Source organism: Cetorhinus maximus, chromosome 21 (genome assembly GCF_964194155.1).
Source record: "Cetorhinus maximus chromosome 21, sCetMax3.hap1.1, whole genome shotgun sequence".
NCBI classification, from domain to species: Eukaryota; Metazoa; Chordata; class Chondrichthyes; order Lamniformes; family Cetorhinidae; genus Cetorhinus; species Cetorhinus maximus.
The window spans coordinates 57,293,866-57,314,312 of NC_135899.1; the positions used below are offsets into that span (position 1 = coordinate 57,293,866).

Consider the following 20,447-nt stretch of genomic DNA (forward strand, 5'->3'; position numbering starts at 1 on the left):
ATACATTTTTGTGTGGAGACTTGCGAGATCCTGCAAAGGAGTCCAGTGGAGCCCTGAAAGGAGCCACTGCCTTAAAAGTTGGGCACGGCAGTAACTTTAGCTGCCACTGGCAGTGGATGCCCTCCATGACCTCTTGGTGCCAAATCCTGCAGAAGGTGGCTTATGTGTGTGACCAATTATTTTGAGATGCGCAGGCATCAGAGACACTGGTTCTCGCTCGTCTGGAGGTAGCACCCTGGGTCTAGCGATGCACCTACAAACGACGGCTCTGTGGGGTTCATCCTCTGCGTGTGGAGGAGGTTGTGCTGCCTCTTGGTCTTCGGGATTCTGCACCTCCCTTTGGCGAACCAGGCACCTCATCACATTCTTCTCCTTCTTCTCTCCTGCCTATAAACAATGAGGCAGACAGAGAGATCACCAGGCTCCATGTTCCTGATGGTCTCCTCTCTGCAGCATCAAAGAGAGAGATGCAAAGGTCAGCAGATGTCTCCTAAGGACCACTCTTGGTCAAGTCATTGCCTGCGGCTGCCTCTCGAGGTCCCTTAACGCATGTCAGAGTGTCCTGGCTACCACATTGATGCTCAGTGTTTAGTTTGAATGATGGCTCACTGTGTCCCCACCCAGCACCGCCCCACCCCACATGACCGAGTGGCAGTAGCTTCGGCCATTCGACTGCACCCTGAACTCTCATCTCAGGCGCAGGCATTTTCCTAACCTGGAGTCTAAGACTTCATGGTTTGCTTGTACCCTGAGAGTGACTTTTGATTGTTGGCTAAAACATAATGCAAGGGACTAGGAGCGCATCCCTCTGTCAGTGTTCGATGGCCACCTTTCCCAACAGGATCCTCAGGCTTGCCAAGCCATGCAATGCCTCTGCAGCACCATAGCACTCATCCAAGTTTGAAGTGTGCGCGCGAAGATTAAATAGTAGAGGACCAATCATTGGCACTGTGAGGAATTAGTGCTGCTTGAGTGGGCACAATTGCTTGACTAGGCTGACTCCAAGCATGTCAACTGAGCTCAAGCTAAATGCTCTCAGCTGTGGTGGAGTGCTCATCTTTGACGTGTTTTGCCATTAGCCTGGCCATTTTCTCCCCCACAACCTCAACCCCCACATGTGTTTGTGCTGAAAGATCGTTCGGTGCTGCCATAACAACCCACATCCCCGGCACTGTCGCCCTTGCCTTGGCACCACAAGCCAGCCATGAAGAATCGCTGCGGAGACTTGCTTGTGCCCCCTCTGAATCCGTGGAGCCGTTGGGATCATCGCGAGTGCTGCGCAAAGTTGTGTGCATTCATGGCGGGAGGGTACAATCGCTTCCTGGATTTACATCGTCAGGAAATGTGACTAGGCCGATCTCCAATCTCACCACCGAACACGCCCGTCATGATGGGGCGTGACAAATCCCAGACATAGTCTTAATGTTACTGGACTGATAATCTTGAGGCCCAGGCTAACGCTCTGGGGACATGTGTTCAAATCCCACAATTAGCAGCAGGTGGAATTTAAATTCAATTAATAACTCGGGAATTCTGTAATGGTGACCATGACAACTATCATTTTTTGTCATAAAAACCCGTCTGGTTCACTAATGGCCGTTAGAGAAAGAAATCTACCATCATTACCTGGTCCGGCTTAGATGTGCCTCCAGACCCACAGTAATGTGATTGACTCTTAATTGCCCTCTGAAAAAGACTGAGCATGCCACTCAGCTCAATTAAGAATGGGCAACATTCAATTTTCTGATGATGCCCACATCTCATGAAATAAATAATAAATAAATGAATAAAGTCTACAGTTCCTCCACTGAAAGTCAGCAACCTTCCACCAGCCATGCTGGATCCATAGGGGTAGCACTCTGAGAGAGAAGCAGGATAGGCAAAGGCACTAAGGGAATGCACAAGGATGATTAACTGATTATTGCATGCAGTCTGCAAAATTTCTTTTGTAAGTTTGCTTTGAAATATTTATTTTGTTATCTTTTACTTTTTACATTGTGATCAAGTGGATGTTCAGTGACAGATGGAATGTAAGAAATGGGACTCTTGGTGGATAGGGAATTGGGGTTGCAGTTACTGGCATCGCACTTGGATAAGCCCATCACGATAGCTCTGGCTGTCCAGATTGTGTCCTCCCATCTTCTTCCTTCTCTACCTCTTCCTCATGCTCCTTCTCCTCAGCTGCTTGCTGTTGAGCTGATGGCAATGCCTGGCCCTGATGATGGCAATGTTATGCAGCACACAATAGGTGAGCAAGAATCCTGTCACCCACTCTGTCGTGTGTTGGGCTCCTCCAGATGGATCAAGGCAGTGGAAGCAGTGTTTCATCACAGCAGTGATCTACTCCATCACATTTTGTGTGGAATGATGGCTTTTTATTATATGCATACTGCACACAGGTTGCGCATTGAAGTCCTCAGCCATATTGTCAGTGGTTAGCCCTTCTTGCTCTGTCACCATCCTTTGGCTTGCCATGGTGGGTCAAATGCAGCTAACATAGCGAACTGCCAAAATGGCTGCTCCCAGGGTATTGGGCATTGACCTGCATGATTCACTGCCTACGGTCACACATCAGCTGGATCTTGAAAGAGTGGAAACCTTTTCAGTTCCAGTATAAGGCAGAGTTGATATGCTGTACCAAAACGTCATGCACATGACGTCAATGGCACCCTTCACCATGGGGCATCCTAGCAAACAATCCTATCCTACAATCCTAGCAAAGCTGTTTTCTTGCTCTGCCCTGCTGGCCTTTGGCATGAGAGAACAAAATGTAGTCATCTCTCATTCAATAGAGAGCATGAGTGACCACTTTTATACAACAGTGGACAACAAATTGCAGGATGTTACTAATATCCCCAGCTCCAACCTGGAAGGAACCAGATGTATAAGTGTTCATCGCCATGGTCACCTTCATAATCACCAGCCATGTGGTCCTTGCCCTGCTCTGTGGTTACAGCCGTGGCTGCAGCAGGTGGCAGATTTCATTGAGGACTTCTTTGGTGAGGTGCAGACCACTCTCAAATTGTTCATCTCTGAGGTTCAGACTGGAGAATTGCTCCCTGAATGCCCTGGGCAGATACGGCATCCCACGGAGACTCTTTGTCCCTCTCCTTCCCCTCCCTCTTCCAGTAGCTTCTCCCATTCGCCATGGTCACTCTTCATTTCTAAGTCAGGCAGTACTCTGGTTCCGAAGAAAAGTCATGTTGGACTCAATATATTTACTTTGTTTCTCTCTCCACAGATGCTGCCAGACCTGCTAAGTTTTTCCAGTACTTTCTGTTTTTGTTTCCAGCGTCTGCAGTATTTTGCTTTTATTCTAGTTTTTCAAGGGGAATGGTTACAATGGCAGCCATGTCTGGGACCAGCTTGTTTCTGCAGAAACCTTGATGTCAGCAATGAGTCCTTCTGCCCTTACCGCACTAATGTAGACTTTTGCAACTTGCAACAACTGTAGAAAGTATCAAACATGTCGAATTGTAGTAAAAGCCTGAATAAAACAACCAACAACTAACCTGTAAGTAATTGATGACCCCTACAATAGCACTGTTGGGGAGAGTTCTTCCTGCTGATAAACACACATTCAGCTGTGCGAGGTTAAGAGTTGGAGCGTTGAACTCCAAACAGCACCACTGCCGTTAAATCAGTTTTGCATGCTGATTGCTTCTAAGATCTGGTTACTCGGCACACTTCTGGCAGTTGTTCACTGCATGTGCGCTAATGCCTGCAATGATTTGGCATTCAGTATGATTCACACAAAAAGTGTGTGCTCAGCCCATGGATGCCATTTTGGAGCTAGAAAGGCACAAGTAGTGCCCAAAAATAAGGTGCTGGTGAGCCCAACTTCTCACCCATTAATTCCATTTTAATGTCTGCGCTTCACCTTAAACAAGAGGCTGTGATATTTGACATGCTTACTAGTATCATTACAAGCAGGCATACTTCACAATAATTCACATGATTTGAAGCACTAAGGTGATCAATCTGAACTTCAATTAATTAGAGTATTGATTTGAAAATTATTCAATTCCATTCTCACTGTGTTCATAGAATTAAATTACTCAGAGTGTTAAAACTGAGGTATACACAAGAAATAATTCAACACTTAATTTTTCAATGGACGGAGTTAGATCATCTGAACTGGATTGTTTTTCAACAAAATTTCAAGTATGCCAACTGAGGATGTGGCGATGGTGAGGCAGAGAGTTGGTTGTGATTGGATCTGTTGGGGAATGTTGAGTCGTGGGTAGGAAGGATGGTAGCGGGGTTGAGGGTAATCAGAACTATGCAGAGACATTGCTGGACCAATAGCATCTGCAAGAAAGAGTCAGTACAGAGAGTACATGAAATGTCATCCCTCTATGAGTACTTGTGCATTCTCACCAGGGACTCACAAGGTCATATTTCTATGGTAGACCCATTGCAGCAGTCTGAAGAATTGCCAATGGAGCTGAACACTGAGCAATCATTGGCACAGAGCTCCACGTCCGGTGGTGAAGACCTCAGGAGGAGTTAATTCTGGTTGAAGGTGGTTGGAAGGTCTTCAACCTTGGCTTGGGCACCCAATGCTGGGCTCCACCAATACTAGGATAGAGATTTTTATGGAATCTCCTTCCTCCATTAATTATCTACCAACATTCATAACTGGATGTGACTGAGTTGCAGAGCTTTGACCCGATTTATTGATAGCATATTTCCTTTGCTGTTTAGTATACATGCAATCCTGTGATGTAGCATCAGTAGGTTGGCTCCTCATTTTCAGCAATGGCTGCTCCTGGCATGCTCTTCTGCATTCCTCACTGAACCAAAGTTTCTCATCTGGCTTGATAGCGATGGTGGAGTGATGAATTTGCTATACCGTGGGGTTACAGATTGTGGGGGTTTATAACTCTACAGCTGCCATTGGCCAACAGCACGTCATGGATGACGCGTTTTGAATTATTAGATTTGTTCTTCACCTCTCTAGCTTGGCCGCTGAGCTGCGGAAGATCCTAGGTGTTTTAGTTTGTGAAGGTCAATGGCAGTGTCAAGAGGTTATAGCAAAAGCAAATAGGGTATTAAGTTGTATACTTAGGACAATTAAAACTGCAAATACAACCTTTTTCTTGTATAAGGCCCAGTTTTAGTCCCCTCATGTGGTGGGGGATATTGACGCCGTGAAAAAGGCTAAGCAGAGAGCAACTCAATTGATAGATACTGAGTTTAAGGGCACATAGTTGTCAGAATAGGCTTAGTGAACTGGACTTTTTTACTTTAGAAAAGTATAAACTTCAAAGGGATATGACAGAGTTATTTAGAATAATGTGAGGTTCTTTCCTGGTGGATTGGTTATTTGTGCAATGGATGACTCTTAGACATCAGTGAAAGTTTATCAAAAAGCATGCAGTTATATTAGATTCTGGAGTCATCAACCTCAGGAATAGGTTGCCTGTACATGTGGAAGAGTGCTGAGTGAGTCCACAAGAGTGAAATACATCTCAAGTTATTGGATGGTTAATGGAGACCATTGATACAAGTCGCTGGAACTTGATTGGTGCATTTGGAGGTCAGAGAGGAATTTGTCAACTTGGTCTGCACTTTATCCTCTGTTTTACTGCCTTTCCCAGGAGATCCTTTGACTGTATCAAGGATAGAAAGTTGGCATGCGGTTGATGATGCATGTAGATGGCATATTGTCACAATGAAACAGGATTGATGAACCTACTGTCCTTTTCTTGTTCCTTATCATATGTTCTTAATATAATGAGGCATTAAGGTCATCCACTACACTGCTGTCCTTTTAAAGAGTGAGTTTTGTCATTAGGGCAGTCATCAAAATCTTTTGAGTCGGAACGTCCCTGTCAGAGTCACACTGAAGGAAGCACTTGCAACACTGCCCACTACTCTTGCTGCGGAGGGCAGGAGGCTCAACATACATACTTAAAAACATGACTTTAGCACTCGTTTCTGACATTTCTGCTAGCCCATTTACAGAAGGAGAGAGAGGTGCATTGGGAAAACAAACTTAATCGCATGAAACACCTGAACCCAAATCTGTTTGAAAATAATCCTTGCACTGACAACCCTGCTGCTGCATCTGAAACAAAGTGAGTTCAGTTCTTTCTGGTGATGCCACATATGCCAGCACTGGCTCACATCAGCAGCACTGCTGCATCCTTTTGGCCCGGGTGTACTACCAATTTTGATATGGGGCTGCCACAAAACATGCTGTATAATTGCAGCTTTAAAAAGGGAATGTCAGCTTTAGGGCTCCATGAAGAAGGAACAGAGTGATTACCAATAAAGAAAACAAATTAACTTTGGCTTATAATACATGCGATGGCGTCAGCTCCGTGAAAGATCTTTTTTCATGGGGATGACAGCCTGATTAAGAACAGATGGCACTGTGAAAAATCATCACCGAACCACTCTGGGACCCAACGACTAGTTTAATTTCCATTTAAAATTGATTTAATAACATCTAACATTTATTACTCTTAACATGAATATTTACCTAATCTGTAATAAAAACTGCAGTGCTGGCACTAGGGTGCTATGGAGCACCATCTGCATCTAACCCATGCTAAGTTTGTTCTGGGAGTGCCTGATGTTGACGGCATAAGAAGTTGTAAATCGGACCCTGTCTGAGCATAAGACACCTCCCTCACTTAAATGAAATACAGATGGTGTTACCTATGGTCCAAAATGTTTCTCACTTGCAATAACAATGCCCCTGAGCCATTAGGCCAATTCACTTGCGGGATGTAAAATGTAATCCCGTTGCTTCCTGTCATGATGCCTCGATGTCCTTTTGATTGGATATTTTCCCAGTGATGCAACCTGCACTAGTTGTTATTTGGACATGTTATACTAAGGGCATGTGGGGTACAATGCACTTTCTATTTCAAGTATCCACTGTTATTATCAGGGATATCAAGCTAGATAAGCAGATTGATGCAGGGTGAAGCTGCCTGTGCTTTGCTCCAACATCATGCCTCAGCCCCAGCCTGAAAAGACTCACCTTATTTTATCAATGTGAAATTTTTCCTATTCCCTTGTTAGCCATCCCATATTGTCTCTGAATGAGGCTCATATTTTAATAGCAAATAGTGGTAAATTTAGTATTGGCTTGTCCATGCCCATTCAGAACTCGATTGAGATTATCAAAACTCATTTCTTATAGGACTCTTACAGCCAGAAGACAAAAACTTCAATAATCTTTCCCCATAACATTATTGTATCTCCCTGTATCCATTGCAGGCAGTGATTAGGTGGTCAGGTGTGGGGGACGATGATGTTGTGGTATTGTCACTGGACTAGGAATCTAGAAGTCTTAGCTAATGCTCTGGCAATATGGATTCAAATCGCACTATAGCAGCTGGTGAAATTTAAATTTAATTAATAAATGTAATCAATTTTTAAAAATCTGGAATTGAAGCTAGCCTCAGTAATGGTGACCATGAAACTATGATCGATTGTTGTATAAACCCATCTGGTTCACTAATATCCTTTAGGGAAGGAAAGCTGCTGCCCTTACCTGGTCTGGCCTACATGTGACTCCAGACTCCCAGCAATGTGGCTGCTCTCAAAAGGTAATCATGAATGGACAACAAATGCTGGCCTTACCAGTCCACAACCAGGAAAGAATAAATAAAAATCTACACAATCCTCCAGATGGGGCCTGAATTGTACTACTGCAACCTCTTCCAATGGGACGGGCTGGATTTGAGCCAAGGTTTCATATCTGATCAATATCTGATACTTGCTTAAAACGTATTTAATTTATAAATGGAAGAACAATTTTTAGTTTTCATCTTAATTCCAGAGGATTGGGTGACAATATCGGTGAGAATAAATTCTTTGAGTTAATTGTAAACTAAAGGTGTTCTTTTGAGGTTGGAGTCAAGACATATCAAGGATGTGCAAATGGAACATTATGCTGCATCTAATCTAGATGTGCTTGATTTTAACAGGGAATGAAAAGTTGGGGACAGATCCATTTCTGAGCACAAGCATCTTCCTCACTTTGATAACTACAGAATTCACTGAAAATGACATTAAAATAATTCATGTTAAAAAGTTGCTCAATTTCTAATATTGCATTATTTGACCTACTTAATTCTTGATTCTGTAATTCTATTGCAATTAAGTCACATTAACATATTCTGAATATGATAGAACTTCTGTGACCATCAAAGAGAACAAAGTCAACTTTGCTATTATTTTTTCCATCTTATTATAGGTTCCTGATACATGGCATCATCTTTGTTGATTCCCCTGTAACCTTTTGAAGGACAACACTATCCTGTCTGTGATCAGATGACCAGAACTGATACAGTCTTCCAGATGGTGTCTGACAAATGCCTACGAGCAATAGGATAACCTCTCCTGATTTGTACACTATCCCATCGTGTGCCAAAGCAGCTCCTCATTTGCAGTTGCCATTACATGTCAAGAACATTAAGATTACACCTAGTTTTCACAAGTAACATTATTATTGAGTAATTGAATAAAATGCACATAAGCAAATCTAATAGTATTTATTCAAGAGGCATCCTGCTGATATAAAATGACACTTGTTTACTCTATTTTGAAACAACCTGTTATGCCTTGATGTTGATCTAAGATGCATTGAAACATCCCCTCATATTGCAGGTGCTGTGTTCAACTGGCATAATGCACAGCTTTCTGAGCATTGTCCTTCCCTTCCCTCTTGAAATTCACACACTCAAGGCAGAAATTGAGTTAAATCGATAAGTTAACCTTATGACTCATCTGATGGATTCAAGAAAGGGAAGTGATATTTTGCTAGAACAGTTTTCTAAAGTTATTACTGGTGCACAAACAGTTTCCTACTTGGGAGTTTCAGGAAATATTTGACAAGATTCTATGGATGAAATTTAATGCTACACCTTCCCTGCCACCCCCCTATCCCAGGTGAGGGAGGGGGCCATTTAATCGGGTGTGAAAGCATGGAGTGGAAAGCTCTTTGCCTTCCAGACTCCCCCTCCCCCCTGCACCCTCCTGCACCCCCCTGCAAATCCCACCCTGCCCTCGCTTCCCCCCCCCAAACCTTCTCTCTCTCTCTCTCTCTCCCCCGCCCCCCCCCCCCCCCCCCCCCCCACCCCGCCCCAATTGTCAGGAGTTGGAAAGGTCGAGGTCAGCCTTCCAAACCCTATGTCAGTTGGGCCAGGAGGGGTGGTGGATGCCATGCCGCTTGGGCAGGCCATTAGGTATGCCACTAGTATATAAAAGACATGACAAAGGTGCCATGAAGAAAAGCTTCATCTATGGCGATGAAAGTAAAATATAACAATGTGAAAACCACTACAACCATATTCTAAAGGATCTGGGTGGTCGTAGGCAACTGGACCAGTAGGTGGCCAATGCAATTCAATTTGGTTAAGTGCAAAATAGTTAGTATAGGTAGGAGAAACAAAAAGGTATCAAATATTTGTTAAAAGGAAACAGTAATAAAGTATGTTGACCAATGGATCTTTTGGTCCTGTTGATAAATTGAGGAAACTCTAAGTCCCGTGCTAGGCTGCAACAAAAATAAAATAACCAGGCACAAAAGCATTAATTAACTAGTAGTGGTTATATTTGTTATTGTATAAAACATTAGTCAGACCCCATCTGGAGGACTGCGAGCAGTTTTGGCCATCTAATCGCAGGAAGGATATTATTACCCTTCAAAGGGTACAAGGGAAATAAAGATGATTCCAGTTATCTGGAATCCATGCTATGAAGAAAGGCTAATTAAGTTGAATTTGTTCTCATTAGATAAGAATAGATTTCACGGTGACCTAATTCAAGTTTCAGCATCACAACAGAGCTCTGCAAAGCTCATCCAAGTAAACTGTTCAGTATGCTGATGTATTCAAAGACCAGGGAACACAAGTTAAAAATTAAGAAGAAAGCAGTAAGTAATTACCATGCAGGGCCATTGAACTGATTGGCATAAATGGATTAAAAAGGCATTGAGATTTGTTTCTGGCGGGGAAGGGATTTAAAAAGCACTAACTTGTATTTATATAGAATCTTTCATAACCTGAAGAGATTCAAAATTGCTTTTCGACTGAGGAAGTACTTTTTGGAATGTAGCCACTTTTGTAATGTACATCACCAGCTTCTGTTTATCTAGCTCCTTTTAACGTTGTACAATGTGGAAGCCAAAATGAGCACAGCCTCCTCTCACATTTGCAAAATCAGCAATAATTTGCATTTATATGATGCCTTTAATGTGAAAAAACATCTTCAAAGGTACATTCGTGGATAAAAACCAACCGGGAGCCAAAGTAGAAGATATTAGGAGTGATGATCAAAAGTTTGGTCAAAGAGGTGTGTTTTAAGGAGGAGAGGAAGATGGAGTGTTAGAGAGACTTAGGAAGGGAATGGCAGAGCTTAGGGCTTATGCAGCTTAAGGCACGGCCACCAGTGGTGGGGTGAAAGTAGTGGGGTACACAAGAAGCCAGAATTAGAAGAACATTGAGCGTTTGTAGGTCCAGAAATAGGTGATAGAGTTAGGGAGAGGCAATGCTCTGAAGAAATTTGAATATGGGGATGAGAATTTTAAATTTGAGGTACTGGGGGACTGGGAGCCAATAAACATGAGAAGCGTGTGGATGAATGAGACTTGGTATAGGTTAGGATGCAAGCAGCAGAGTTTTGGATTAATGGAAGTTTACCGCTGTGGAGGATGAGACACCAGCCAGAAAGGCATTAAAATAGCTGAGTCTTGAGGTGACAAAGGCATGGATGATTATTTTTTCAGCAGCAATGGGCTGAGACTGGGGAGGAGATGAATGATGTTATGGAGGTGAAAGTAGGAAACAGTCTTTATGTTGCTGAGGTTATGGGGATAGAAGGTCAGCTCTTGGTCAACTGGGATGCCAAGGTTGCTGGTGCAAATAGAAAACGTGACCAAGGAGAGGGATGGAATTGACAGCAATGCTGCAGAGTTTATGTAGGTGGTTAAAGACAATGGCTTTGGTTTTCTTAATATTTAACTGGATGTTGGACAACTGATCAGTTCGACAATGGTCTGACAGAGGAGGGGGTTAAAAAAGATGCTGGAAAGGTAAAGCTAGAAGAATTGTCGGTAAACATGTGGGACCTGATCCTATATCTTAGCTAATGTTGCCCAAGGGGCAGTATGTAGTTGAGGAAGAAGATGAGCACCAAGCAATTTCCTTGGGGGCAGTCCAGACATATTGGTATGGGGGCAGAAGAGAAGCCATTGTTGGAGAGGCTCTGGCTATCTTTGGACAAATACGTGTGCAACCAAGCGAAGTCAGTCCCACAGAGAGGCATTGGTGATGGATGATATGGTTGACTATGTTAAAAGGTGTAATGCAATCCAGAAGGGCAAGGAAGGATGCACCATGATCATAGTCATACAGAATACGATTTGTGACTCTAATTAAGGGACCCATTCAGGGTTGTAGTTGGGAAGGAAACTGAATAGAGTCTCAAACATGAAGCTATGGGAAAGGTAAGCATGGATTTAGGATGTTCAAGGATACTGGGAAGGAGATTGGAGCTGGAGATGGGGCAGTTATTTACAAGGGCAGAGGGGTCAAGGGTGCATTTTTTTGAGGAAAGGATGAAGATAACAGTTTTGAAAATGCAGAAACAGTACCTGAGGAGAGGCAACCAATTACAATGTCAAATGGAATGAAGGCCAGGAAGGGAAGTTGGGTGGTCAACAGTTTTGTGGAAATTAGTTCAAGGAAGCAGGAGGTTGGTCTCATGATCTGGTCAAAGTTCCAGTATGCGGACAACTTTGCGTTGATTATAACCACTAAAACTGAGCACGATTAATATTAAAGTGTAGAGTTTTATTAAATTTCCATTTTCAGGTGAGATGCTAAGCTCGGGACCCACCTGAAATAAAAACAAAAAATGCTGGAAATACTTGGCAGGTCAGGCTGCATCTCTAGAGAAACAGAATTAATGGGTGGGCTCTTGTTCAGGAGTCAGGGGTCTCGTCTACTGGCTGGAGAGCCACCGAGAATCTCACATTGCCTCGTTTTTGGGGAGACACACCAAACCACAAGCCAATCATGCAGTGGCAAAGCTGGCAGTGGACCTTCCCCTGGAACCAAGAGAGATTCCTGAGAGGTGGAAGTCTGGCTTCGTAGAGCTGTCAGCCAACCAGAGGCTGGCGGCTGTTGTGCTCAGCAGCATCAAAGGGGAGGCAGCGGCTGCTTCAAAATGGCTACTGGAGTCCCAGGATCACGGAGCGAGCCAGGCCACAGTTAAATAGTGTGGGTAGGGGTTGGGGGTGGGTCTGCAGGGTGGGGGGCACAGGGAGTCAGGTGTGTGTGTGTGTCGGGGGAGGGGGGAGGGGTGGGGGTGGGGGGGTGGGGGGGGTGGGGGTGGTGCGGCAGCAAGGGTAGGGGAGTGGCTCTGACCGGGTTCCCCTATTCCCTATGTTGAGTCCCTCAATCAGGCAGTGAGTGCCTTTGATTGAGGGACACCACTCCCCCCACTGCCTCCCCCCCCACCCACCCCCCAACTCCCCCCGCCGCCCCATCACCGCCCCGGGGTTCCATTACAGCACAATCCTGTGTAATTACCTGTCATTCCCAGCCCCAAGCTCGCCACCAGCGAGAGCACGAATTTCCACCCGCCATTTCAGGTCGTGAATCGTTGGGACCTGGGTCCAAGTGTATTAGCTCCAGCCTAATAGGATGAAAGTTCCCTCTCGTCTGCACATTTTCTTCACAAGATCAGCTTTGGCAGGTCCAATCCAGATCCTTTTGACTATCAGTGTTGGTACAATGTAGCAGTAAAGTATGTGATGGTGAAGTGAAACTTTACATTATGTCCAATTGAACTGCAAGATCTCAACATAATTGTAGATTTTGACCTTCCATACTTTTTATCTAGATAAACTATTGTTAGCTGCATAACACAAGGGTGAAGTACTGCTGGTAACAGCTATGTTAGTGGTGATGCTAGGGGTGGGAACAATTTGGGTTAATGAATTAAGGGTTTTTGGCACAACATTAAAGCATAGTTATGTAAATGTGATCTTTGTCCTTGCATTATATTGGTGTTCATGTACTAAATTGCTTGGTGGTAACATTGGTTATGGGCCTGCAACACAAGATTTAGTAATCCCACTCAGCGGACCCATGGAATATATGGCATTACAGTGGAAAAAACACACTGATGCAGTGTGAGGGGGGCCTCTAATAGGGTTGAGGCTTTGGTAAACTGTGTGGTATGAATGGAAAGAAGTTTTCCATTTTATTTGCATAATTGGACATGGAAATACGTAATGCTTTAACTCAGTGCCAAAGTGCAGGACAGCATTCAAATCTTCAGCAGTGTTGCCCTTCTTGATGAAAAGAAAAGAAAACCTCCTTGTCAGAGTTCTTGATCACACATCATTGATGCTGAGTGAATGATGATCCAGCATGAGGTTCGTTACTTAATCTGATAATTTGATGCTTTTTTTTGTGTGTTTATGTTTTGTTTTACAGTAAGCACGGAGGTAACCCCAGTTTGTCCGAAAGGGTGTGAGGTGTGCTCGGAGTACAATGGATGTCTAAAGTGTTTGCCTAAATTGTTCATCCTTCTGGAAAGGAACGACATTCGACAGACAGGCATTTGTTTGCCATCATGCCCAATTGGATACTTTGGTGTTCGGACACCAGAAATGAACAAGTGCAACAGTAAGTAGAAGTTCCCTATTCAATGCTTTACTTTTTTAACCTGTCATCTGATGTATTTATAATCTGTGACTCAACAGTGGTAAGTGTCTTTGTTTTCTGTTTTGTTTTCTCTGCTAATTTCTTCCTTTGACTGGCTCCTGATTAGGGACAGTTCTGTGGTCATCAGTTACCTTCACATACTTTGTCCAACTGGCCATTGTTTATGTGTGAAATTCAACAGTGGCTTTTTTTTTGGAATGGATGTCACCATACCTGATCTTGTTCTTGTCCTCACCTGGCATCATAAACACGCAATTCCTGCAGACATTGATGAATAACGGTCAAGTGAAGGAATCCTGGTCAAATTTCTCCTCTCGAATCCAGAGATGCTAACACAATTTTAATTCTGCTAGCACTATCCTGGCTGAGATCCAACACTGTTGTACAGCTTGATGAAACAAACTTGGTTCTTCTTACTCTATGAGGCTCAGTTACTCACCAAATACACTTGCTGATTCATTCAAGGAACCCCACAATCAACGTCTTTATAATATAATTAGATTAATTTCTGCTAGATGTTGGCAACCTGTAATACCTTATGCAGCTATCAGATTTAATACGGCTGCATCAGGGCCGTGGAACACTGCCAGGTTATTATTCAGAGGATGGCAAAAGAAGCGGGGCAAGACGAGAATTTCTCTGTGCAGCAAGATATTGTCCCAGAGCTTTTGTTCCTGGGGGGAATCGCACCTGGAGGTATCCCAGAAGATGCGCTGGAGGAAGTCCCCATGCAAGGACTGCATGGAAATTGTCCAGGATGTTTAAACTTCCGATGGGCAATAGCACTGCATCATGAACCATCCGATACTTTGATTTAAATTGGAGACTTAGGTTGCTTCCGACTCTGTTAGCAGAACAATTACCAGGAAAAGTTAGAAGGATTAAAACCACTTCTAATGCCTGGGCCTGCATAACTATGATACTTAACTCCATCCTGCAGCTATCCCCCCACACCCACCCGATACTCCGACCCCCTCTTCTGGTGCCCCACCACCAACTACCCCCCACCCCTCCACCCACCCCCAACAACACCCCGACCCTCTGACAACAACCCAAAACCTCCAACTACGCTCCAACCTCCCACTGACTAGCCCCCACCCCTGCCCGACTACATTCCCGACACCCCGACTATCCCCTGACACCCCCTGACATTCCCTTAACCCCTCACCCACTTACCTTCTCTGTCCCTAAGTGGCTGGGACCTTTAAACTTACCCGGTTTATGGGCAGTTAGAGCCGTAAAAAGGTGTGGCTTCACTTCCTCTGACGCTACTGCCCTGCACTGGAAGGACTCCAGAATAATTCAATAGCACTGAACATGTCTCACCAGGCCAGGACAGAAGTCTGGATGAGAAATATGCAGCTCCCAACCTGGGTAAATCAAAAGGAGGGAAGTGGTAATCCGACTGTAATTGCCACTGCATGGAAGTTGTGGCCCATTATAATCTGGAAGGGTATTGAAAACAGATTCAATTCAACAGATTCAACAATCAAGAAGGAACTGGATTAAGAAAGCAATAAATAAGAGCAGGAGTAGGCTATAACTATTAAATGTTGGTGTTTAGGGAGATTTGGATGTCCTTGTACACAAAACACTGAAATTTAGCATTCAACAAGCATTTAGGAAGTCAAATAATACGTTGACCTTTATCACAAGGAGGTTGGAGTACAAGAGTAAGGGGGTTTTGCTGAAATTGTACAGGGCTTTACTAGGTCGCATCTGGAATATTGTGGGACATTTTGGCTTCCACGTCTAAGAAGTTGTGTATTTGCCTTAGAGGCAATACAATGAAGGTTCACTAGATCCATCCCTGGCATGAGAGGCTGAGGGGAGATCGAGTGAAATGGGCCTGTACTATTCTGGAGTTTAGAAGAATATATTGCATCCATTGGCTTCTCTTTACCCAAGCTACTAGTTACATCCACATAGAGGTTCAATAGATTTGTCAAACGAGATTTCACTTTCATAAAAAACACGTTGGTTCTGCCTAATCATATTGTGATTTTCTAAGTGCCCTGTTACCGCTTATTTAATAACCTATCCCAGCACTTTTCCAATGGCAGATGTCAGGCTAACTGACTTGTAATTCCCTGTTTTCTCCCTCTCTCTCTTAATAGTGGAGTAACTTTTGCTGCTTTCCAATCTGGGAATTTTGGACGATGCATTGGGTGCATCCATTATCTCTGCAGCTACCTCTTTTAGAATTCTAGGATGTAGATTTGTAAAGGAAAAAGCATGGGGCAGAATATTACGCTCGGCCAGCGGGCGCATGTCCGCTATGCCTGAGCGTAATGTGACACACGATGACGTCGGGCGTGCATCCTGACGTCATCGTGCACTCGTGCGATACTTCGTTTGCACCGGAGTTGTCTGCGCGCCCGCTGATAATTAAAAGGCCTATTAAGGCCATTAACAATCTAATTAAATTCAAATCTACGTTGCCTGTCCAACCTTATGGTTGATGGGCAGGCGAAAAGGCCAAGCGGCCTTTACACGTTTTAGGAAAACTCATCCACGAGTGGGATGAGGTTTTCTTAAAGCAAATAAACGTTAAATAAAAGGTTTATTTTGGAATTAAAAACATGTCCCATCCCATGTGACAGAGACACCTGAGGGGACATGTTTTATTAAATTTTTACTGTCTTTATTAATTTTTTAAACGGCGCTTCAATCTCCCTGAGGCAGCTCCGTGCGCCAGGGAGATTGAAGCGCTCTTTCTCACGCATGCGTGAGCTGCACGCAAGGCCTGGCTCGCCCTCTTCCCCCCGCCTGCACGGGCAGCGCTCAGCACTGCCGCTCGCCATCCATGCAGGGCAGGCCTTAATTGGCCTGCCCACGTGAAATCGCGGTGTGGAGCCGATCGCTGGCGGCGGTTGACTTCCCGAGCGCCCCCGCCCACCCCCGCCGAGCACCCCCGCCAAGGGCAAAATCCTGCCCATGTAATGGGGAAGGAGCAGGGGAGTGGAAATAATTCAATAGCACTTACAAAGAGCTGGCACAAGCACAATGGGCCAAATTACCTCCTTGTATGCTCAAGCTATGAATAATATTTCAATGCCAGGAATCTCAACTGCTATTAGAACAATTATCCTCATTAAAAAATGATGTTTTCTGATTTTACAGCATCATTTCCACAGCCCACCATGCCTGGCAGCTCCAAGAATTGTGTTTGTTTTCTAGTAATTCTCTAGGACAGCCCTTTAACACAACAGTTTATTCTGGGTTTAATTAAAATATTTGGCAGAAATGGGCCCAAGATGCTGGTGTGCAAAGTGGAGAAATACCACATTGTTTGCAGTCAAACATTCTGAAGTTGAAGTTGAGCCACATTGTTAAGACAGAGACAGGAAGCTTTGCTCTGCCTCTAAGTATTCTATAACTGACCGAGATATGCTTGGAACTAAAACAGAAAATGCTGGAAAAAGCCAGCAGGTCTGGCAGCATCTGTGGAGAGAGAAACAGAGTTAACTTTTCGAGTCCCGTATGACCCTTCTTCAGAGATATGCTTGGGACTGACTCTGGGGGCTCGAAGCGGGAAGTCTTATGTCCTAGATCCATGACCAATTTGGTTCATCTTCTTGAGTACAAACTCCCTCCTTAAATGAAAAATAAATATGCTTAGCATGGGCACATCTTATATTTACCGAATTCCCATAAGAAAAGACAGATTAGGGCTTCGAGTCACTTAGGTATGCAATGTAAAGGCACTCCTTCAAAGCTTGTCATCAACATATTATCAGCACTTCAAATAATAACTTTTACATATCAAGGATATTTCTTAAAATGAAATTTAGAATGTGTAGAGTAAAAAAAATCGCTCATGGGGATGATGAATATAGAGATTTTATTTGCGTGAAATAGCCAAACAATTTATTTGTGCCTATACGTAGGAAGTATGGACCTTGCACACTCACCAACGGCTCATATATGTATGTCACTGCCTCTCGGGATGGCTGAAGATGGCCTGCCGTCCACAGAGTAGAAGTGGTTTGGAAAGTTGCATTGGTCACTAGGATGGTGATGAGAGCATATTTGTCCCAGTTAGGTTCTTGTACTCTCTAGTAGGCTTGAGCACCATACTTGCTTTTGGAATTGGGTGGGTGGATGAGTGGCGGGGGGTGGCGACGAACACAGGGTGGCAGCAGTTCTTGGGTACTGTATAACTTGGAGGAGCAATCCTCTTCCTCCTCCTGATTCCCCATAAAACAAGAAAACACTTCAGCTTTTATAGGTGCTTTGTGCTCGGTTGCCTCAATTTCCCGGAGGGACATAAAGCCTGCTTTAAATTGCCTCCTTGGAGCCTACCTGATCTAATATCAGGTTGGACATTTTTCAGTTGTCCTTGAGACACACGACATTGGTTTCCAAAATTGCCCTTTGCTCTACCTGTTTTACACCATCAAAATAGACAAAGATCCAATTTCTATCCCAGTGTCATTTGTACATATACTAAGTACAGGTGAAGAGGTGATCATCACCTTCTAAAGTATTATTGCTCCTTTGCACCCTGGTACAAATTCTCCAAACTTTATTATGCTCTAAACAGCCACTAGAATCCGTTTGGTGAGCTGCCTAACCTCATAACAATTGTCTTTCTTGCTGCACCGTATTGTTCCATTTAATGTAAAAGTATGACCTTGAAACAACATCAAATGGCCAAAAGGATGAATATTTTGAATTTACAAGAGGTGTCTGGGCTTTGGGTTATATGATTGCTCTCCCTTAGCGGGCGAGAAATAAAACTGTGCTCAGCTTCATGGCTAGATTAGATGTCATGGCTGACCTTTCACTTGGGAGCGGGAGAAGGACGGCAACTGAACTCTGATTACAAAAGTGCAGTATCGTGACAGCATGGGTATGTGGTGCAGCTTTGGCTTTTGGTTTTGATTCTTTTATATAGGACATATGTAGTTTATTATAACAAGAATACTAGATCCTGAAAATTGAAGCGCACAATGGGAATTGCTTCTCAATGTTTTTGGCATGGCCACTGTGATTTCGTCTGATGCTAGAAAGATAGAACAACTTGACAAAAAACACAAGGTAAAAATACACGCATGGTAACAAAACACCAAGATTACAATACAGATAGAGTTCAGTTTATGAGCGCCAGACATTGCTGTAACAGAAGCTGAAAGTGCAACAGATGGACTAGCCAATTACTTAAGATATGACGAATTCCAGAGCCTTGAATTTGAAGCTTTATATAGTCAGTTCATTACTGGAACCAGCCCTCATCTGCATCTACTGTGTGAATTGTGCTTCTTGTGATATGGGAAATTTTAATGTGAATCAAAGGCCTCTGTCTGCCCCCTCAGGTGGGAGTAAAGAGTCCATGGTAGAGTAGAGGCATTGTCTCTAGTTCCCTGTCCAATATTTCACCCTCAATCACTTTAATAGATGATCTGGTCATTATCACAGTGCTGTTTATGGGACCTTGCTATGCACAAATTGATTGCTGTGTTTCCTGTATTGCAACAGTGATTACATTTCAAAAGTGCTTAATTGGCTATAAGTGCTTTGAAATGTCCTGAAGTCAGAGATGGTGCTATATAAATTCTGGTTCTATCTTTTTTAAAAACCATTTGTACTCTAACTCATTGAACTGGTTGCCACATGGTTTCAGTGTTGTGTTAATTAATTATGTGAATGAAATCCTTATCTCGGCACAGCACTATTCAGGACAGAGATGTGTAGTGATGTCTTCTGAATACTTCAGTTATCATTCAATTCCTGAGGATGCTCAGTAGAGGAATAGTAGCAATATTTGTCATGAGAAAACATCTACAAGTGTCATTGCCAGTTAATATCATTTGATCGATATTTTCCAATAAATAATGAAAACATGTTAATTCACTAGACTGAAATTGAAATTCTGAAAAAGCATTAGGTAAATCTTCGTTTTTGAGGGCTGAGAAGGACCAGAAGTATTAGTGCTTTACTTATATCATGGGCCTAGTTTTTTCCTATGGTGGGCGGGCTGTTCAGGAGCGAGCGGGGTCAGGCATGTAGCTGATCGCTGCCCACGATCGGCTGCGCACCGCCATTTTACGTTGGTGGGCTAATTAAGGCCCACCCAGTGTAAAACTCAGCCGTCAGCGCTACCTGTGTGGGCGGGGGGAGGGGGGAGCTGCCACGGAGAGATTGAATAGACAATAAAAGAGTTTAATAAATGATGTAAAAATATATTTAAACATGTCCCCTTATGTGACGGTGTCACATGAGTTGGGACATGTTTGTAAAGGCTGGAAAATGTATTTATTTATTTTATAAAAGCTTCAGGAAACCTCATCCCACCCGTGGATGAGGTTTCTTGAAAAACGCGAAGGCCGCTTGGGCTTTTTGCCTGCCCGCCAACCTTAAGAATGGACGGGCAGCATTCTTAAATACTTTAATCTCTTAATGGCCTTATTAGGCTGTTGAAATTTTGGTGGGCGCACAGCCGACGCCGACGAGTGCTCGCTGAACGAAATATCGCGATGGCGCAACGGACACACGCCCAAAGTCATCACGCGTCATTTTACGCGTCGGCGTGTCGGGCCCGCCCCCACACACCAACCGAAAGATTCTGCCTATGATTTCATCCAATTGATGACAATAAATGTAACTTATATCAAGAAGCTGCAAGACTAGAAACAGAAAAATACATCTGTAATTTTTTTCCCCCCTGAAGACAGGCCCCCTTTAAACCAATGGTGGAGAATAGCCATGGTATGCAGAATATTTACATCCATACCATTAACATGA

At 43.7% G+C, this 20,447-nt stretch overlaps 1 protein-coding gene across 2 annotated transcripts in view; it reads left to right on the forward strand.

Annotated features, from left to right (window-relative positions):
• rspo1 (R-spondin 1) overlaps nucleotides 1–20,447 on the forward strand; it is a 205,891-nt gene that overhangs the window by 57,061 nt on the left and 128,383 nt on the right. For both annotated transcript variants that reach the window (XM_078566968.1, XM_078566969.1), the window contains exon 3: nucleotides 13,470–13,661. In XM_078566968.1, coding sequence (XP_078423094.1) covers nucleotides 13,470–13,661 — 192 coding nt within the window. The remainder of the gene's footprint in view (nucleotides 1–13,469; nucleotides 13,662–20,447) is intronic.